Source organism: Mastigoproctus giganteus, chromosome 5 (genome assembly GCF_048544385.1).
Source record: "Mastigoproctus giganteus isolate SK-2022 chromosome 5, ASM4854438v1, whole genome shotgun sequence".
NCBI lineage: Eukaryota > Metazoa > Arthropoda > Arachnida > Uropygi > Thelyphonidae > Mastigoproctus > Mastigoproctus giganteus.
In genome coordinates this window covers 199,513,365-199,534,993 of record NC_143579.1, presented here as the reverse complement: position 1 = coordinate 199,534,993, position 21,629 = coordinate 199,513,365, and the positions used below count along the sequence as shown (strand labels likewise).

The following is a 21,629-nucleotide window of genomic DNA, read 5'->3' as shown; positions in this document are numbered from 1 at the left end:
TATATATTCAAGCATTTGTATTTAATTCAGTTCATTAGAACTGACTATTAGTTATATTAATACTATGAAGCTGAAAATGTGCAAACACTATTACAAATAGTAGCTATTTAAATATAAATGAAACAAAGTATACTATCAAAAAATTGTTTCATTAATAAACAAAAATAGCAAAAATCCATATAGCCAACAGTGAAAAACCTAAGTCAATTAAGTATTCATTAGATTTATTAACAAATTTGAAAGGAAGGTTAAAAAGGTGTACACATGCTTAAACTAAGCATTTATGGTGAGAGAAAGTACAATTTTAAGATAAAAAAAAAAAGTTTTACTCTAGTGTTAAGTTAAAATATACTATTTCTGGAATCTTTCAAAACTTCATGAAGTAACCTAATCACTTTGGCAAACCAGTAAGGTGCATTAATATAAGACATATTAAGAAAATACTACTACTATTTGAAAAAGTGTGCAAAAATGTTATAAATAGCAGATAACAATATTAAATATAGGCAAGTAAAAGGGAAATGAGCAGAATATAATTTTAAATATTTTTTCATAGAGCTAACTGCAGACTAAGGTGAAATTTATTATTTCAGAAGAGAATCATTACTTAACATTGAGAAGTAGGCAACCATTCCTCTATTTTATGAGCAATTTTTCAGCATCAGTATCAAACTAATTCATCCTTATTACCAAAATAAGAACCAAAACCAGCCAGAAAATGCTAACAATGAAAACATTATAATTCAGATATCTACCAAGAAAATGTTAAGCACAATCCAAAATTCCAGCATAAGTTAAAGGCGCTTTTCTCTGTTTTTTTTTTTTTTTTGCTTCAAGATTAAAAAAAAAGGGGGGGGGGGGAATTTAAAGAAATGACTCCATCGCAGATCTCAAATGGAGACATTTTAAATAAAATGCTCAGAAGATAACTATGAAGAAACAGTTTAAGTATTATGCTTGTTTTAAGATTTCTGCTATGAACATGTTGCACTCTAAAAACAAAAGTTGATACAAATCTACGGACAAGATAAAATTTAATGAGTATAATTCCCTTAAGTTCTATAAGCAAATGCTTTGAAATTCAAATATCTCAAAGATGATAAAATATGAAGTCTTACCCGCAAAGCTAGAAATATCACAGTTTATTCATGCAAAGTGCCTTCATCCCCAACCCCCAACCCTTCACTATACACACAATAAAAAAAAAAAAAAGTAGAGAATCTTTGTAAGTTTCACTTTCATTCCTTAATGCTGATATAATAATGACAAGATATGCTGTTTTATAACTAACTATACATTATATACTAATTCTACAGCTCCTGGGCCTGAAATTTTAATGAAGACTTTGGTTTACTTTATTCCTTACTATCACCTATATAATTTAAATTCCAATACTCCAAATATATTTTAATATGAGGGGCACAAAAAAAAAGTATGCTTCTGAAAAAACAATTTGTTTGGATATCACAAACAAAATAGTTCATCTCCAGGAAAATAATTCAATAATTTATGTTAATTAGCATCTTTAAAATAATTGCTCTTTAATCTGTTACAGAATCTTGCAGAGGTTCTTAAATACTCCAAAACAGATGACTAGATTAGCAAATATATATATATAACTGTGTGTGTGTACTAAAATAAAATTAATTTTATATTAATTATAAATAAAGTTGTATAAATTTTATATTATATAATATTGTCTAGTTATATAACTCAGTTTTATAGAATACTTGGCAATCACCCGAATGTGTACAATATTTGCAAAATACTTGTAATATCCATCATATGAGGAACTCATTGCAATCAACTTAATGTTTACTATAATCTCCCAATTAAGATATACATATTTACAAGGTTTTTGCATGTGAACAAGAAGAGGAATCACCAGAATTTTTCAACTTTGCTCAAAATATGAAAAGAAAAAAAAAATTGTCAACAAAGTCTACAAAAACTTCTGTCAGGATTACAAGCAGAAATACTATTTACAAACATGGTGTTAATGTCACCAATTTTCATACTACAAGGTTAAGAAAAATGCCCTCTTTCGTATAGTTGAATGCTCTGGAAGAGACATTACCCACTTTCTTAAACTAATAAGTAACACACAAGAGCTAACCAAGATTGCACCAGATATACTATAAGCATCTGGAATTTCACTGAAAAACAAGACCTGCCATACAAAAGCCAAAACAATATCTGTGGCTGCTCGAACAATAGACACAGGACCAGCCTGTTCTTGTTTGAGGGCAAGAGTCAGAAGTGTCTGACCTAGGAAACTGAATATCCCAAGAAGAACAATCAACCACTGGTCTAAGCCACATCCAGGTAATGAAAAGTATCCAATAGCCGCAGTCAGAATAGTAGTCTCTATGATAGCAACCCACCCAAAATTGAACATGATGACTGCATGATGAACACCCTTCACCTTTCGGATCACAATATACACACTAGCCCCAAAAATTGTTGATCCAAGAGCAGCCAGTACACCCCATAAATGATTCATACTATAATTAAGCAGTTCATTAGCTAATAATACAGGTAATTTTGTAATTAATACAATACCTACCAAAGTTAAAAATACTGTAACTGTGTGGAAAATACCACATGGCTCTTTTAAAAAGATCCTTGCCAGGACAGAAACAAATACAGGAACACTAAAGATAATTACAGATGCATCTGCTATGGGGAGATGGCGAAAAGCAAAAAATCTAAGAAACAAACTAGTAGCACCAACAATACCACGGAAAATTAAGAAATGGCGTGAGCCTTTAGGACCAAGAGGATCTTCTCTACTGTAAACAAGCACAGGAAGAGTAAATATTAAAATTCCTACAAAACGTAGAATAGCCAATTCTCCTGGATGGATATCTTTTAAATATTTTACAATAACAGATGAAAGAGAGAAGAATACACTTGACATAGAAGAAAACAGAAGTCCTTGATAAAGAGACATATTCCTTTTAAAGCAGTGAGCTTTAACCACTTCTTGTTCTTCATCTGCTGAGAAGTCCTTGACTGGTCCAGAGAAATGACTAGTTTGATGGGAGCCAGATTCTTGATCTGTGGCTTCAGGATCTTCCTGATAATGATCATATTGGTGCGACGAATCAGATATCAATGGATGTTCCTGGTGAGTGGGTGAGGTTTTGCGTAGCCAAAGAGGCATACTGGAAGGGTGGCATGATTCGGTCACCGTTGTTTCTTCAGATTGTTCACTACCATGTTCCTGGAGAAGAGAGGTAAAAAAAAATAAATAAATAAAAAATCAGGTTACTTTTTAAAACAAAATGTTGCATTTATGAATAAAAAGATTTTTTATTCATAAATACTAATTTAAAACTAAGTGGAAATAAATAGATTAGAAATACTAATTTAAAACTAAGTGGAAATAAACAATTTATTCAAAATAATCTACAACTTATAATTGAAATTTGATAGCACAGCTGTCATCATTCCCCCCCCCCCCCTCAACAGATTCAGTTATATTCATCTGTCCATAAATTTAAATTTCATTGAAAAAGCTTATTTTTCAGATTGAGAATGAAGATTAAATGACAGTTCTATTTAAACAGCAGCAATGGCTACAAAATTTGTTAAAAACCATATAAGGCAACTATAAAAAAAAAAAAAATTTGGAAAAACAAATAAAGTAATTTATAAAAACAATGGAAAGTAAAATTCTATCACTTCTATAGTAAATTTATGTTTATTATTTAAATTTAATAAATTTATTATATTACTATTTGCTTATTTTAAAATTGAATTTTGGGATTGGGGGGGGAATCAAAAACAACATCTAAACTACATAATAGGTAAAACTCTTGAACAGGATCACAATAGGACCATGCCCATTCACATGGATTACATTCTCAACAATCTTGACTGCAAATCCACAAATGTCAAGGTTAAGAGACTATGGGCAAAAGGAGGGTTAGTTTCGTGGCATGGCAAAAGTTTATTTTGTATAAAATATTTTACTGTTAATAAGATCTATTAATAGTACTAAAGTAAGACACTGTTCCAAATTTTGGCCAGCCATACTAGGTAATATATATCACATAGTAGGTAATATATAATATTATACAGGATGTCTCAGAAATATTGGTACAAACGTTGGGGAGGAAGGTAACATCTAAAGGAATGTGAATCGCATAGGAACCCATAACTGGAAACGTCATGGGAAAGTAGTAGCAGAAGCACAAGAAGCAGAACAAGACAGTAATTAGTGGCAAACATTTATTTGACATAATATTAACAATGGAGTACGAGTGGATGGATGCATTTCATGATGTTACAAGAGATGCTCGAAGGTTCCACCATGAGACGCGATGCATTCGTGATACCGACACAGCATGGATTGGCAGACATTGTCGAACACACCTGGAGTTTCTTTGACAGTAGCAGCAGTACAGACGAGTCTCGCCACGAGATCCATTTCCGTCTCCACAGGCAATTCATACACGATAGATTTGAGGGGCCCACACAGAAAGAAATCAAGGCTCGATAAATCAGGTGAGCGTGGGGGCCAGGCAAAGGGTCCACCACAGCCAATCCATTGATGCCCAAAACACCTGCTCAAATGGTCACGAACACACCTTCCATAATGGGCAGGCGTCCCGTCATGTTGAAACCAAATGTTGTGTCTCACATTTGCTGGAACATTGTCAAGTAACCTTGGTAGAACTTGTTCAAGAAAGATCCGATATTTAGCAGAGTTCATGCGGGATGGTAACAGGTATGGGCCGACTAAACAGTCACCGACCATACCTGCCCACACATTTATTGCGAAGCAACGTTGTGCCACACTGGGGCACACACTGTGTGGGTTGTCGTTAGCCCACACATGAGCATTGTGCTGATTGAATAAGCCTCATCCGTGAACAAAACAGGCTGGAAAATTCAAGTCTTGAACACTTTCTTGGAGAAACTACTGCACAAAAGCCACACGTGCAGGATAATCTTGGGGGAGCAGTAACTGAACCCTTTGGAGATGAAAGGGGTGTATCGTGCCAGACACGCTGTATACTGCAACAAGACACTAAGGCAGAGGCAACGGCACGTGTGCTGGTAGTAGGATTATTCTGGACGGCATTCAACACACTTTCTTCCATGGTGGGAGTTCGCATCGAACGTGGTCTGCCCGTAATACTCCTGTTACCTCTAAATGACCCATAATTGCACAAATTTTGGCGCACATGCACAAACAAACGGTGGTCCAGTACATGTCTGTCTGGGAAGCATTTTCTATAAATTCGTTGAGCGGCTCGTCCATTGCCCTCTGCTAATCCATACACTAGGTGCATGTCTGCCAGCTCACAGTTCGTATATCGCTGCATGCCCTTCGTGCGGTGACTACTGCTTGAATGAGTAAACCAGAGAATTTCCCTCTTGCGAACTGATGAACAGCGCCGTGTACTGACTTAAGGTAACGTTTCCGGTTATGTGTTCCTATGCGATTGACATTCCTTTAGATGTTACCTACCTCCCCTAAACATTTGTACCAATATTTTTGTATAGGTAATATACAGGGTGTCTCAAAACCCATAAAAAGGACAAAGTTAAATAGTAAAGGAATATCAATAAAAGGCTTTTCATCACATATGCAGAGTATTCCTGCTGTGAATTATACTGGTTGGAACCAGATGGCTGATCGTACAGCCAACTACACATTTTAATTGCAACTTCCAGTTGAACACATTTACAACAATTACTTCCAACATAAACAAGCTTGATGAATAAGTTCAATAAAAATACCAGATGCAGACAAGGAAAGCCAAAATAATAATAATAATAATAATAATAATAAAAAAAAAAGTTCCCACTGGAAAGGGTTAGTTACAGTTCGAAATACTAATTTAAAACTAAGTGGAAATAAAGAATTTATTCAAAATAATCTACAACTTATAATTGAAATTTGATAGCACAGCTGTCATCATTTCCCCCCCCCCCCCAAACAGATTCAGTTATATTCATCTGTCCATAAATTTAAATTTCATTGAAAGAGCTTATTTTTCAGATTGAGAATGAAGATTAAATGACAGTTCTATTTAAACAGCAGCAATGGCTACAAAATTTGTTAAAACCATATAAGGCAACTATAATGACTAAAATTAATGACAACTAAATATAAATGAAATTAAACTAAACTAATGTATAAAATGATATCAATTTAAAAAATAGAAAACACCAGACATTTGCTTGTTTGGTATTTTCTCAATTTCTTTACCAGATATTAAGCTCAAATACTAGGCTGTCTGGGTCAAAAATCAACCTTATCAGTATTATGCAGCAGAAAACTAAAATATAGCCAAAACTGAAGGTGCACAAAATAATAATAATAATAATAAAAAAGTTCCCACTGTAGGTTACTTTTCCCATGAAAATTAGTTCCTTTTGCTTTAATTTTACTGGCAACACCCCCAACAGAATTTTTCCCCCCCATAGGAAAAAAGCAGAGATATTTTAGATGCAATAATGCATCTGTCCAATATGTGCTAATTTAATTTTGGCATATTCACAGCATTTTTAAAATGGCTGCAAGATTACCATGGATAGTGGCAAATAATGCAAAAAAGCAAGCTTAAAAGCATCAGCCAAAAAAAAAAAAAAAAAAAAAAAAAAATACACATTTCACTCATCCATACCCTCCGAGAATTTTAGTTCTTGCCTTTAATTTATTCAAACCACCCACTTCCACAACAACAGATGGAAGTTTGTTCCAACAACCAATCGCAGACTGGCTAAATGCAAACTTCCATATATCTGTCCTACAACCATCCTTCCTCAACTTGAATTTATGTCCTTGCATTTGTCAAAATTCAACTGCCATTTCTCAGCCCATCAAGCTAATTTTCCTAGATCTTCTTACAAGTAGCTCAACCCTGATTACTGTCATTAACAAAACTTTTGTATCATCTGCAAACTTAGACATTAAATCTGATATACCTTAATCAATATAATTAAATATTGAAAACAACAACATGCCCAACACTGAACTCTGGTGACTCCACTAATAGCATTAATCCAAGCAGGGCAGTGCCCATTGTTAACCACTGTCTTCTTCCACTAAACCATCTCTTTATCCATAGCAGTAACTTGCCTTAATGCCACATTGCTCCAGTTTGTAGAGCAGTTTTATGGGCAACAGTATCAAAAGCCTTCCTGAAATCCAAGTATACAATATCAAAGTTAATTTTTGCATCCAGTTCTATGGTCACTGCATCATTGTATCCAATCAGATTGGTCAGACAGGGCCATCCCTTAACAAATCCATTCTGTGACTGCAGTATAATTGCATTCTGTCTAGACTTCAACATTAATAAAACTAAAATATATAATAAGACTTATTTGAATGATAGGTAAAGTATACAGTAAAACTACATATCAAGTCGGGATATCCAAGTCAAATGGTTGAACTGCATTCAAAACACTCATTAAAAAAGTGTTAGATCAAATAACAATATACAGTAATGACTACTTGCAGAAAGCAGCCATTAACACCAGGACTGTGGGCCACATTATTTCTTGTGGTGGAGGATCCATATTAATATGCACATGCCAGTGTAATATTATTGAAAACATCCTAAATATTTTAGGATGTTGACCCCTAACACAAAATTATTTAATATTCACTTTTCTTCATCCAATTTCCAAGTTGACATGACTTGTTTGATATTTCTTAAAGTGAGATTCATGAACAATATTAGTTTTTTTTTTTTTTTTTTTTTTAATGAATACTCCAAACACAAGAGGTAATAGAACCTATAATACTTTGTACAGTGCATGGTTTGAAGGTTGAGAAATACTTGTTGATATTAGCCTTGAATTTCTGTAGCTTGGAAATTTCAGGAAAATGCGATTATGAAGGTTGTTCCAGAAAACAGAAGTTGAACAAATAAATGAGGAAGAAAAGTTGGCTCTGTGAGTTAAGCTGGGCAGTAAGCGGATGTTGAATGGTTGCAGCTGTTCGGACTGCTTTGGAAGAGAGCAGAAATTATAGAAGCCAATTCAGAAGAACAGTGCCCATAGAAGTATTTATAGAAAATAACCCCGGGGGCTCACATCTGGTGAGTATGGGCTTGGCAAACCCAGGGTCCTGAGCTGGATATCATCATTCTTCTCTTTCTTGGTGATACCCCCCCCCCTCTCTCTCTCTCTCTCTCTCTCTCTCTCTCTCTCTCTCACACACACACACACACACACACGGGGGGGGGTAACTCGGGAATTTTTTTTTTTGGCTGGTGCAGCATAAGCCTCAGGCTTCCTTGTACCATATGGCTAATAATAATAATAATAATAATAAAATAAATGCAGCAGAACATTTATGAGAGAGAGAGAAAGAGAGAGAGAGTTAAAGATGAGTCATTAATTAACCTAACTGCCTCCCTCTGAATGGAATCTAGAAGCCTGAGGTTTTGGGGCATCACCCCAGATGTGGGAACAATATTCCGTGGTAGGGCAGATTCGCAATTCATAGAGTATTTATATAATTAACCTTCCAGTTTCAGTTATGATGTTCTGCTATTTTTTTTTTTTTCTTGGAAGGCCCTTGGAGTCTCATCATAGAGGTTCAAAAATTTCTGTTTCAATCATTATCACTGAAATGTAAATGCAATCATATGCCAGATACTGGAAAGTCTACCGGAAGGAACCTATAAATGATACTATTGGACACATCTGGATTGGAAAATGAATAACTTCACTATCTCTACTCTGCTACAAACGGAGGAAATCATAATCTGAGAATCATTCACTCAGAACACAGGTTCATTTGTAATAGTCATTGGTTTTGTTGCCACCTGGACTTTCATCCAAATGCAACTTATACCATAATCTGAGATTGTATCATAACCTTCTCTGGTTAGTATGTAAATGAACATATATCAATACAATACAACCCACTAGGTAACACAAATTATCAAATAACAAGTAAGATAGAACAACCCTTTTAGCCTCACTGTGGGGATGGCATCTCCGTCCCACCACGAGGAGGTCGTCATCATCATCATCATCATCAGCCATTTTCAATCCACTGCAGGATGAAGGCCTCTCCAGCAACTTTCCAGTTCTTTCTGTTTTGAGCACTGGCCATCCATTTACTACTCAAAAACTCATGAATTTCATCTATCCATCTCCGCCTTTGTCTTCCAGGTTTTCTTCTAGCTCCTCTTGGGTACCATTCTGTTATTTTCTTAGTCCATCTGTCTTCGAGCTATGTGTCCTGCCCAAGACCATTTTAGTTCTTTAGTTTTGATAAGAATGTCCTTTACTTGAGTTTGCTGCCTAATCCATGTGTTTCTCTTCTTATCTAACAGTCTGATTCCCAATATAATTCGTTCCATTCTTCGCTGTGTAGTTCTCAGCTTCTCTTCCATTCTTTTGGTGAGTGCCCAAGTTTCACTTCCATAAGTCATGGTGGGGAGTATACATTGGTTCATTATTTTACGTTTCAGACAAACTGGGATATTGCTCTTCAGTATGTGACTATATTTCCTGAATGCTATCCATCCAAAATTTATTCTTCTCTTGACTTCCAGCCATTTATCATTATTCCAGCTAATAACTTGTCCCAGATAAGTATATGACTCCACCTTTTCAATTACTGCTCCTTCAATCATTATTTCCCTTTCCGTGGCATACTTGTTCATCATTACTTTTGTTTTAGCCATATTCATCTTTAGTCCAAAATCCTTACTAACTGTGCATAACTGATTAAGATTTTCCTCTAATTCTTTGGGATCGTGGCTTATGACCACAATGTCATCTGCAAATCGTAAATGGTTTAGGTACTCTCCGTTCACACTGACTCCTTTCTGCAACCAGTCTAATCTTCTGAAAGCTTCCTCAAGGGCAGCAGTAAATAGCTTCGGAGATATTGTGTCTCCTTGTCGAACTCCTTTCTCGAGTTTAAATTTGCTACTGTCTTTGTCTAGTCTAATAAAGGATGTAGCACTCTCATATATTTTCTTCAAAATCATAATATATGGAGTATCTATGCCTTGTCTTTCCAGTGCCTGAAACATTGCCTTATGCTGTATAGAGTCAAATGCCTTTTCATAATCCACAAATGCCAGGCATAATGGTGTTTTATATTCATTTGCTTTCTCCATTAGCTGTGATATTACGTGAAGGTGATCCATAGTTGAGAATCCTGTCCTAAAGCCAGCTTGCTCTTTCGGTTGATTCTCATCAAGTATTCTTTCTAATCTGTTAGTAATGACCCTTGTGAACAACTTGTAGATATGGGATAACAAGCTAATTGGTCTATAATTTCCAATTTCTGATTTATCTCCTTTCTTATGCAGCAAAACTATGATTGCATTATTCCACTGCTTAGGCATCACACCTTTTCTAATGCACTTTGTGAAGAGCCTTGCCAGTTTTTGTGTTATGTCTCTTCCTCCTAATTTTAACAACTCTACAGTAACTTCATCTTCCCCCGGGGCTTTCCGATTCTTCATTTTCTTCAATGCATGTTCTACCTCATCAGGAAGAATATCGGGTATGTCGTATGTGTTGCTACTTTGCAATCCATCTTCCCCACTGCTGGTATCATTCCCTCGCTCCTTGTATAATTCTCTATAGTAGTCTTCTGCTATTTGAATTATGCCTTCTCTGCTATTTATAAGTACACCATCGCTATTCTTCAGTTTCAGTATCATTTGTCTTTCTGTATTACTGCTCATGGCTGCTGATTTAAATCCTTTGTTTTCCCTTAATGCTTGTTCTACTTTTCTTGTGTTAAATCTTCTTATGTCCTCTCTGAGTCTCTTTCTAATGGCTTTGCATAACTCAGTATACTCAATTTTCTCCCTGTCAGTGTTTTTCTTGCTCTTCATTTGTCGTCTTTGGTGCATCATGACAAGTGTTTCTTGACTAATTTTTTCTTCTTTGGATTTCTGTTTCCCTATAGGTTTCTTGGGCTTTATCACTTTCAGAAAGTTGTAATATTCCTCGTCGATATCTTGGTCCTGAGCAGTCTGCAGAAGCTCAAACTTGTTCTTAAGTTCCAGTACATACTGCTTTTTCTCCTCCTCTGTTATTTCAAAGACCTTTGTATTATTTACTCGAGTCAGTTTTTTCCTTTCCTTTCCTACATCTATATCAAGTGTACATCTTACCATTCTGTGATCACTTCCAACATTTACCTTATTCAGGACGGTAACATCATTCACAATATATCTTCTGTTAGTGAGGATGAAGTCGATTTCATTAGTTGTTAATCCATTTGGACTCTTCCATGTCCACTTTCTGTTCACCCTTTTCTTGAAAAAAGTGTTCATTACTGACATTCCTTGAGATTCTGCAAATTCCACAAGTCTTTCACCTCTTTTATTTCTTTCACCAATTCCAAAATTTCCTATAGTTCCTCTTTCTGCGCTGTTTTGCCTTTTTCCAACCTTAGCATTGAAGTCCCCCATAATAATAGTGTAGTGGGTTTTCTGCTCATCCAGAAGACTCAATTTCAGTGTACATTTCTTCAACCTCTTCATCATCATGGCTCGATGTTGGTGCATAAATCATTATAATCTTTAGCTTGTACCTCTTAGAAATCTTGAGTATTAGTCTTGACACCCTTGGTGATGTACTTTTGAATTCCAAAATGTTGTTTTTAAAATCTTTATGGACCAGAAATCCAACTCCACCTTCACTCCTTTCACTGTTTCCATTAGTGTACAGCAGATTTCCACTTGATAAACTTATAAGTGATTCATTTCTTCTTCTTGTTTCAAGCCAAACCGATGATATTCCAATTCACATTTTCTAATTCCTTTTCCAGCTCTAATATCCTGTCTTCACCGATGAGTGATCGTACGTTATAACAGGCCAGGTTCAATTTCCGTGCATGGCAGCCTGGTCGTACCCAGAGATTCTTAGCACCCTCTGCTTCCACTCTGATCCTCTCGCTGCCGTAAGAGGGAGAGTGAAAGCTGCTGGGGACTGAGGGCCATTTGTATTGTTGTGCTCTCATTGCTGGAGGGTTTGGTCTTTTCCTCTTCACGCTGACCAGGCGTCTTGAAGAGAACCACTCTACACGTTCGTTGCCACCTAAGTGACATAACAGGGCTTACCATCGAGAAGGTGTGCATGAGTGGATTTTAGGGAGGCAGGCCAACCAGACTTCTCCTAAATCTTCTGTAATAGAGAGATATTGGATCCATCAGTGTTTTAGGCTGAGTGTCTGATAACACACAGGATACCTGTTCCCCTCTAAGCCCCACGAGGAGGTAGGTCACCCTATCTATAAAAACCTTACCTGCCCCAAATTAGGTTAAGGCATGATAGACTACCCGTTGATCTATATATCAAAATAATTATCTTGTAACAAGCATCACTCACTCCGTCCCCACTCAGAGGCCCAACCTAAGTAAGGCAGGAGGAGGAGACTCGCTCACTATTTCAATTAGTAATCGCAACCATGTTTGCCACAATAACATTAACTCTGCAACATTATCTTAGACCAGGAATTCCCCTGGTCTGTACAACGTTATAACTTAACATTATTATTCATTATTACATCACACATCTTGATGTTACATCAAGCTACTTGGCTCCATTTAGTTTAACTCAGTCTAACAAAATTTAATTCATCAAACTGAAACATCTTCACAATAACCACATAACGGCCCCATCAAGCCAGGGACCTCTCACTAATTCCAACCAGAATCTCTTCCAATATTCACACTAGCAAGGCTGACTGCTCCTACAGCCTAGCCAATTCGGTTTAATCTAAACCTTAGACTCCTGTGCCAACCAACCTCAGGAGAATATCTCAGAACCTATTTCATACTGCTCACCATCGTCAGTTCTTCTCAATAAGCCCAATGCCCATACATAATCAGGACACTGTTTGTCAACTGCAGTATGTCCAGAAGGATTCCTTCCTCTGACAGTTGATGCACAATGGAAACTCTTCCTCTTGCTCAGACTACACACGAGCGGGGGGGTTGCAAATTCAATTTGTGGAAGGACGGTTGGGTTGCAGAAGTTTGCCTTTAGCCAGCAGGTGGTTGATTGCTGGAACAAACTTCAATGTGCTGAATAAATTCAAGGAAGAACTCTAGACAAACTACTGGAGAGAATGAATAGGTGAAATAGGAATTTTTTTTTTTTTTTGGCTGTACAAGCTTGTTTTCTTGCATCATTTGCCACTACTAATGCTACATTTACACGTGGTCAAAGAATTATTTGCCTTTATTTGTGATGCGGATACAAAGTTTAAGGCCAATTTCACACTGGCATTTTTTTTTTTTTTTTAAATTGTTTGATGTGCTGGAAGAAAGTTACTGATTATGATCTGATCACTCAGAAATAAAGAGTACTCATGTGAAGCTTTACGAAATTGGGAAATAACCTTTGGCATCTGGGAAACACTGCATCACCACTACTGTTACAATTTGTGATGGTGCCACTCTTCCTACACCGGTAGCACTATGGGAGGACTTTACTGTTTCAGCATGATAGTGCACAATCTCATACTGCACAGCCTATAATAATTCGATTTTAAACCAGTGTGCAAAAACTTCATTGGCCTATCCAGAGCTCTAGTGTTAATCCCATTAACAACTTCCAATACTTAAATACACTATATACTGCCAAAAGTAACCAGGCACCTTCCTTTTATTCATACAATGTTTAATGTAGTGTTAGCCCACCTCTGGTCTTAATCACACTATATCCTCATCAGTAGACTCCAAACCAATTTTGGTTAACACGAAGGTAGGATTTTGGACCAGTCTTTCAACACGTTAGTCAATTCAATCATTGATTACGAGCATGTTGGGCCTGGCCCAAAACCAATGTTCCAGTTCATCCCAAAGGTTAGAGCTCTAGACAGAGCCAATGAAGCTTTTGCACATTGTATTAAAATCAAATTATTACAGGCAGGGCAGTATGACACTGCACTGTCCAGAATGCTAATGTACTATATGGTGTTTGCTGTTCCAGGAAGGCGCCTCCGTAGCTAGGTGGGAAGGAGCAGCAGTGCGTAGCACATGCTTCTTGATTAGACCGGGGGTTCGAGCCCGTCACAACCAAATACGGAGGATGCGGAAAGGTCAAAGAATGACCACCGCATATCGCGGAGCAATATGGCCTTAGTTGCTAATGCTTCTAAAAACCAAATAACAAACAACAACTGTTCCAGGAATGATAACCAATGGTACATGTCCAAATCACGAAAACCAACTCAGAACAGTTCCTACTACCATATTTATTACCATAGGATAGTATGGTAGTAAACAACATTCCCTGGGTATCCACCAGACCCAAACACAGCCATGATGAATCATAGTACACAGACTGTAAACTACACTGCTGAACAAAATTAACAGCACAAATTGTTTTTCGTGAATATTTTAATTGTGAACAGTGTCTCCAAAGGCAATTCGATATAATAGGCATCCTGGCATGCAAATTCTGAGTGTCCAATAGAAGTCGATCTACCATCTTGCAGAGCCACACATATTCAAATTATCATGCCTATAAAAACACATTACTTGTTGCGACCACATTACTTCATTTCCCTTTTTAGCTTGCTAAGTGGGTTACCACATCTCCAGTACTCAGGATGGCAAGTCATTGTCATTTTGATGATTTTTTGATATGGCAGGCTGTTGGATGACTTGAAGCCAGGCAGTCAACAAAGTGTTATCTTGGAACTATGGAAGCAGTTTCAGGAGACAGGAACCATTACAAGAAGAGCTGGCTAAGGTCGACAAAGGGATACATCAACCAGAACAGACTATCTGGCTCTAGCAGCAAGGTGGAGCCCTATGGTGTCCTGTCATAACTGTCTCTTGAAGTTGCTGCGGCCACAAGTGAAAATATTTCCAACTGGACTGTGTTAAGAAGACCCAATTCTAATGTACTCTATGCAAGGAAGCCACTGGTTTGTATCCTATTAACCCCAAACCACTGCAGAGCTTGTTTAAGCTGGTGCTATAAACATATGACTTGGAACCTTGACAAATGGGGTAAAGTTCTGTTCTCTGATGAGTCCCGTTTTAGCCTATAAACACAGATTCTAGACATTATTTCATCTAGAGACAACAAGGAATGTGGTACCATCCTTCTAAAATCAGAGAAAAGGACACAGTGGTGGTGGTGTTCTTGTGTGGGGAAGAATAATGATCGATGGCCACACCCCTCTTCATGTTTTTAGCATAACACAGTTGCTCTTATACTGGGTATGATTCATTTTCCACCAAGTTCCATGAAGTATTCAGATACTTTCATTATGCATATATTCCAAAGTATATATGCATAATGCCTCTTTTTGTGATGTATTTGTTCATAATTAACTGTGGTTCTCACACCCCAGATGTAAAAAATGAAAAAAAAAAAAAAAACTTTCCCATCCTTTAAATAACATTACTTTTTACTCTGTTTCATACATTTTACCAGGTTGCAAAAGGGAAGAAATTCTTTTATAATAATTATTCCCCTAAAACACAATAGCATTTTAATTTGTGCTTTGCAACCCTTTCTCCCTTGAAAAATTTCTGGTAGCACCCAAAGTTATTACTCTTTTTTTTTTAATATTAAAAAGGTACTCGTCACAGAAGAAAGGAGGGGGCTCAAGTTATGAATAAATACTAATCATACAAAGCTACTAACTTCATTTGTTGTATGCAAAGACACTCTGCATACAAAATTTTACTGCTCAACACTGCTGGATCTATACTGACCAACTTTCCCATGTAAAAATATTATCACAACAAAGTTGTTTACTTTTAACAATAAGGTTCAAAAATCAAGATAGACTTTTAATATAAATATAGTATTAATGTCAGAAATTACTGACTTAACCTAACCTAATTGACTTCAATATAAAAACTGAACTGGGAAACAAGATCACTGTTTAAATATAATGTAAATACTATAGCCAGCTCTACTTACAATCTACCCAGTCACTAGCAAATTTACAGCATGTATAACTTACATTTCCTATTGCAGGCTGACCCATAGTATTATCATTATTATATTTTAGTAACAAGTATAAATATACAGGCAAAATAAAAACCTACATGAAAAATCATTTTAAAACAATTCATGGTGTCGTTAAAACAAAACATTTTAAATAACTCTTAAATAGTACACCCACTTATAGCAGTCTAACCTGATTATCACTTAGGGAATATTGCTAACTCAATTCTGCTGATGATGATACTGCTTTAGTTTTTTTTTTTTTTTATGGTACATTGACAACTTAGACCTTAATGTGCCAGTTGATCTCAATTCTGCATACATTATGCAAAATCAAATGCATTTATCACACAGTGCTAAACTTATCTTAACTGCTAAACATCTGTGAACAATGAATTTTTGGCAATAATAATGCCAATGTACAAACTTTGGTTTTCCTAAAAAATTCAACTATGCAGTAATGATGCAAATACACTAACATTAGAATTTTACATAGTTTGAGGCCTTAGATGCCCTAAAATATTATTACTCTAAGAAGCATGCCTTTTGCCATCTCTCATATTTATGTAAATAAGTCACAACTGGGTTGTCAACCTTTATACCTCTGGGTACCTACTGATGAGAAGCCAAATAGCTTTAAAACAGTGCTGTCTGAGTGGTGATATTCAACTAAAAATAAGCAACAACATCAAGCAATAAGCAAATCATCAACCGGTTCAATACCACCACTTTGTTTATTGGAGGCTTGAAGTGGTGGAACCCATGTTTAGTCTCTAGAGCTAAGTTCCGGTCAACCCTTCTCCATCTCTTCCATCATGCAGTATGATTCATGACTTTTGAAGTTATGATGAACATCATAGCGAGATCCAATATTCCTTACATTTTGAGGGTACAGCTCTAAAACGGTGTTAGCAGGCCGGCCGTTGGTTAGTACACCGGACCGAACCTATTGGTAACTCTCTAGGAGGCTTCCGGATCAGCTAATGTATAATCTTGCTACCTCTACTCTGCCAGATAGTGACTGGAGGGAGTCCGAGTAGTGTGTATGCAGGGAGGCATTCTCGAAGCCACGTTAGGCTAAGGATGTGGGTATATTCTTACCATGTGTATGCCATATCCAAAAATTTCATTACTTCATACAGCATGTCCCACCCACTTTTTCTTACCATTGAATACACCATGAATTGTCAAACTAATAGAGCACACTTACCTGCGAAAAGATCTAAACCTCCCAAACACTTCCTAATTCATTTCACAAATATACGTGGTCTCAATTCAAATCTCAACAATGTCCATTTCCACTTGCAGTCTGCCAAATCCCATGTACTTTTTCTGACAGAATCTCAGTTATCGGTTAATTCAACTACTGCTCATCTCAGATGCCCAAATTATTTGCTGTATGATTCCTTTTGCCACGAAGGTGGTACTTGTGCATGTGTCTGTTCTGATATTCCCTGTCAGAGACGTTGCAATTTAGAATCTCCTCTCTTTGATCTTCTCTGGTTTAAAATCTCTCTCTCTATCTCATTGTGTCAAATTCTTCTGTTGTCTCTACCATTCTCCCAACTCCACTAATCACTTGGAGCTCTTTGACTTCCTCTCTTTGCAACTTGACTTTCTCCAGTCCAACTGTCCTAACAGTGAGGTAATTTTCCTTGGTGATTTTAATGTTCACAACTCCAGCTGGCTTCCATTTTCTAGTCACCCCAACCGAGCTGGTTGAGATGCTGAAGCTTTTGCAATTATAATGACCTTGCACAGATTGTTCATTTACCTACAAGAATACCGGACAATCCTAAACACACCACCAACACGCTTGATCTTTTTTATCACAAACACCTTCTAAGTATACAGTCGAAGTGAATGATCCTTTAGGCACTTCAGATCACAACTTGGTGATTGTCTCTTCTCCAATGGAGCCATTATCTCATGGCTATTCCCAACCTCGTGTTGTTTGGCATTACAAGAATGCAAAATGGGATGACCTGAAAGATTTCTTTTCTTCTTTTCCTTGGTCAGATTACTGTTTCAAAACTTCAGATGTCAACGTTTGCTCAGATTGTGTCAGTGAAATTATGCTTGCAGGAATGGAATCCTTTATCCCACACTACACTTTAAAATCTCATCCCTTATCTAAACCTTGGTTTTCCAATAAATGTGCTAAGGCTGTTCAAGAGAAGAACGTTGCCTATCATAATTGGCTTGTTTCTAATTCTTCAGTTTTATTTTCTACCTACACCAAAGCTCACAACAATTGTAAAGCAGTTATTAATCAGTCCAAACTAGAGTTTGAACAGGTTAAGAGTAGAAAACTTGCTTCTTGCCTAATGGTAGCCAAGCATTCTGGTCCCTTGCCAAAGCTATTGGCTGCAACTTTGGCCCATCTCTGCTCCCACCTCTGTCCAAACCAGATGGTTCTGTTATCACTTCAGCCAAGGATAAAGCTGACCTGCTAGCATCCTATTTTTCTTCCAACTCATGTATTAATGATCTTGGTAAAACACCTCCGACCATTTACAACATGCTTCATTCAATGCCTCCTGTGGTCTTCCATCAAAAGGATGTCAGAAGGATTTTGACAAATCTTGATGCTAAGAAAGCTCCTGATGGTATTTCTCCACTTGTTCTCAAAACCTGTGCTCCTGAACTTACTCCTATTCTTTGCCACCTTTTTTCACTTTCTTATTCCAAAGGTGTTTTTCCTTCTGCTTGGAAATTTGCACATATCCAGCCACTTCCCAAAAAGGGTTACAAATCCCTCCCATCCAATTATTGTCCCATTGCAATTACTTCTACTCTTTCTAAAGTAATGGAGAAATCAATTAACCGCCAACTCTTAAACTACCTAGAAACCTTCCGTCTGATCAATGATCGCCAGTATGGATTCCGTCAGTGTCGATCCATTGGTGATATTCTGGCTTATGTTGCCCATTTATGGACTAATTCAATGGAAAGGTTTGGTGAAACACAAGTAGTTGCTCTTGACATCTCAAAGGCTTTCGATCCTGTTTGACATAAAGGTCTTCTAAACAAGCTTCCATCTTATGGTTTGCCAACTGTTTTTAGTAATTTGTTATCCAGTTTTCTCTTTGATCGCTCACTGAGGGTGATGGCTCTGTCTTCTAACTTCTCCACTAATGCCGGTGTCCCCCCAAGGTTCAGTTCTTTCCCCTACTCTTTTCCTCTTGTATATTAATGACCTTCTTCCATTGACTGGAAATCCTATCCATAGTTTTGCCGATGATAGCACATTGCATTCCACTTTCCATTTTGAGAAACCTTGTCCTGCTCAATCAGCTTCAACTTCTCGAAAATCTGCTGCCAATTCCTTAAATGCCGATCTTCAGGTAATTCTCCAGTGGGGCAAAGACAACTTAGTTGATTTCAACCCTTCTAAAACTCAGTCTTGTCTTATATCTCGCAAAAAGGATTCTTCTGCTCCTATGCTTATCTTTAGTGACACTGATTTCTAGGCAAAATGATATATCTCTTTTGGGGATTACCCTGACTTCTAATCTCTCCTGGCACAAGCCCATTACAAATATTGCTTCCTCTGCATCTAAAAAAAAAAAAAAAAAAAAAAAAAAAAAACTTTGTTTTCTTTCGCTCTCTGCGTTACTTTTCTTCCAAACAGCTGCTCACTCTGTATAAATCGCAAATCTGCCCTGCCATGGAATATTGTTCCCACATCTGGGGTGGTGCTCCAGGCTTCTTGATTCCATTCAGAAGAGGGCAGTTAGGTTAATTAATGATTCAACTCTAACAGCCTCTCCACTCGCTGTCTCATAGACTTATTGTTTCTGCTGCATGCCTCTTCTACAGATAATTCCATGGGCACTATTCTTCTGAATTGGCTTCTATAATTCCCACTCTCTCTCTCTCTTTCAAAACAGTCCGAACACGTGCCACCACCAGCCAACATCCATTTACTGTCCAACTTCAAACTTACAGAACCAACTTTTCATCTTCCTCGTTTATTCATTCAACTGCCGTTTTCTGGAACAACCTTCCTTTATACGTATTTCCTCAAAAATACAGTCTACAGAAGTTTAAAAGTCCAATGTCAACAAATATCTACTTTCGTCTTCTCAACCTCCAACCCAAGCATGGTACTAAGTACTATAGGTTCTGATACCTCGTGTTTGGGGTTTACATTAAAAAAAAAAAAAAAAAAGCAATAGTAGTCTTCTCTAATGGGGAAGTGTTACATATTTTAAGTATGAGGGCAACTCAATTTCAAAATATGAAATTGTTATGTAGAAACTTTGGTTCTTCAAAAAAAAAAAAAAAAAAAAAACACCACTATGTAGTGATGCAAGTGCACTAACTAATGTCAATTTATTTCATCCTTACAAACCACTGATAAATGGAAAGGTCAGTACCCAACAGAATTGTAAAAAAACACAGATGAAAAGTTATTACATTAAAAGTAAATAAAGTGATGATGCTTAGCTGATTATGAAAGCAATTACAGTATTAGTATTTAGCAAATGAAGCAAGTAAGCAAACTTATACAGCATCAGCAAAAAAAAGCTCCCATATCACCTCTAATAGTTGGAAGAATTAGAACCACATGAAAGTTTGTTTCAGCGATTAACAACCCACTGGCTGCAGGCAAAATTTCGACTCCATCTATTCTACAACCATCTTCAATTTGAATTTATGCCCCTCATGTAAGTCTGAGCAAGAGGATGTCATCAGCATTGAGCTTATTCAATCCATTCAAAGCCTTAAATATCTCAATCGGATCTCCATCTATATCAGGAGTGGCCAACGAGTCGATCGCGGATTTAATTTCGGTTGATCACGACGAATTTTAAATATACACTCATCCCTCGATTTGTGCACCTTGTGCAATGAAATTTTTGAGATGGTAGATCGGCACATTTTGAAGGAAAAGAGTAGATTGCATCACAAATTAAGTTGGCCACTCCTGATCTATATCATTGACAAAATCCCATGGGCCAATCTACACCACTCAGAGAACTTCATATGCGACTGCACAATAACCACCCAAGTCTCTCATTCTCTCCTGATCATGGTAACACCCAATTGGTTCTTTAATCTTGGATCACTGCTAACCACATGCAGTACCTTAAAATTGTGAATGTTGAACTTCAAACTTCAGTCCATCTGCCCAATTTTACTAGACCTTTGCAGTAGCATACCCTGATTACTATTACCTGATTACCTTTGCAGTAGCATACCCTGATCAACCACCCTGCCAGCCTTTGCTGCAAATTTAAATATAACCATACATCTTCATCAATATCATTAATAAATCTAGAAAACAATTGGCCCACCACTGCACACTGAGGGAACTCCACTAAAGGAAAAAGAGCAGTGCTCACTGACATTCACTTTGTCACTGCACACTCAACCATCCCTTTATCCATAGCAAAAACTCTCCAGATGTCACACTGCTCCAATTTGTACAGCAGTCATTCACATGGAACAGTATCAAATGTCATCCTGAAATCCAAGTATATATCAAAATTATTCTTTGCATCCAGTTCTTTGGTCACTACATCATTAGCATATGATGCTAGAAAGGAAGCTTATGCACCATCAGTAATACATCCAATCAGATTGGTCAGACAAGACCACCCCTTAATAAATCCATGCTGTGACTGCAGTATAACTGCATTTTTGTCTGGATGGTCCTGCATTATTTCTTTAACCAGTGACTCCATTATTTTTCC

At 37.0% G+C, this 21,629-nt stretch overlaps 1 protein-coding gene across 1 annotated transcript in view; it reads right to left on the bottom strand.

Annotated features, from left to right (window-relative positions):
• Window positions 1-1,957: 1,957 nt before the first annotated feature.
• LOC150085995 (uncharacterized) overlaps window positions 1,958-21,629 on the bottom strand; it is a 58,047-nt gene continuing 38,375 nt past the window's right edge. Inside the window, exon 3 of the mRNA XM_090374762.1 lies at window positions 1,958-3,226. Within this exon, the coding sequence (XP_090230888.1) occupies window positions 2,018-3,226 (1,209 nt within the window). The 3' untranslated portion in view covers window positions 1,958-2,017. The remainder of the gene's footprint in view (window positions 3,227-21,629) is intronic.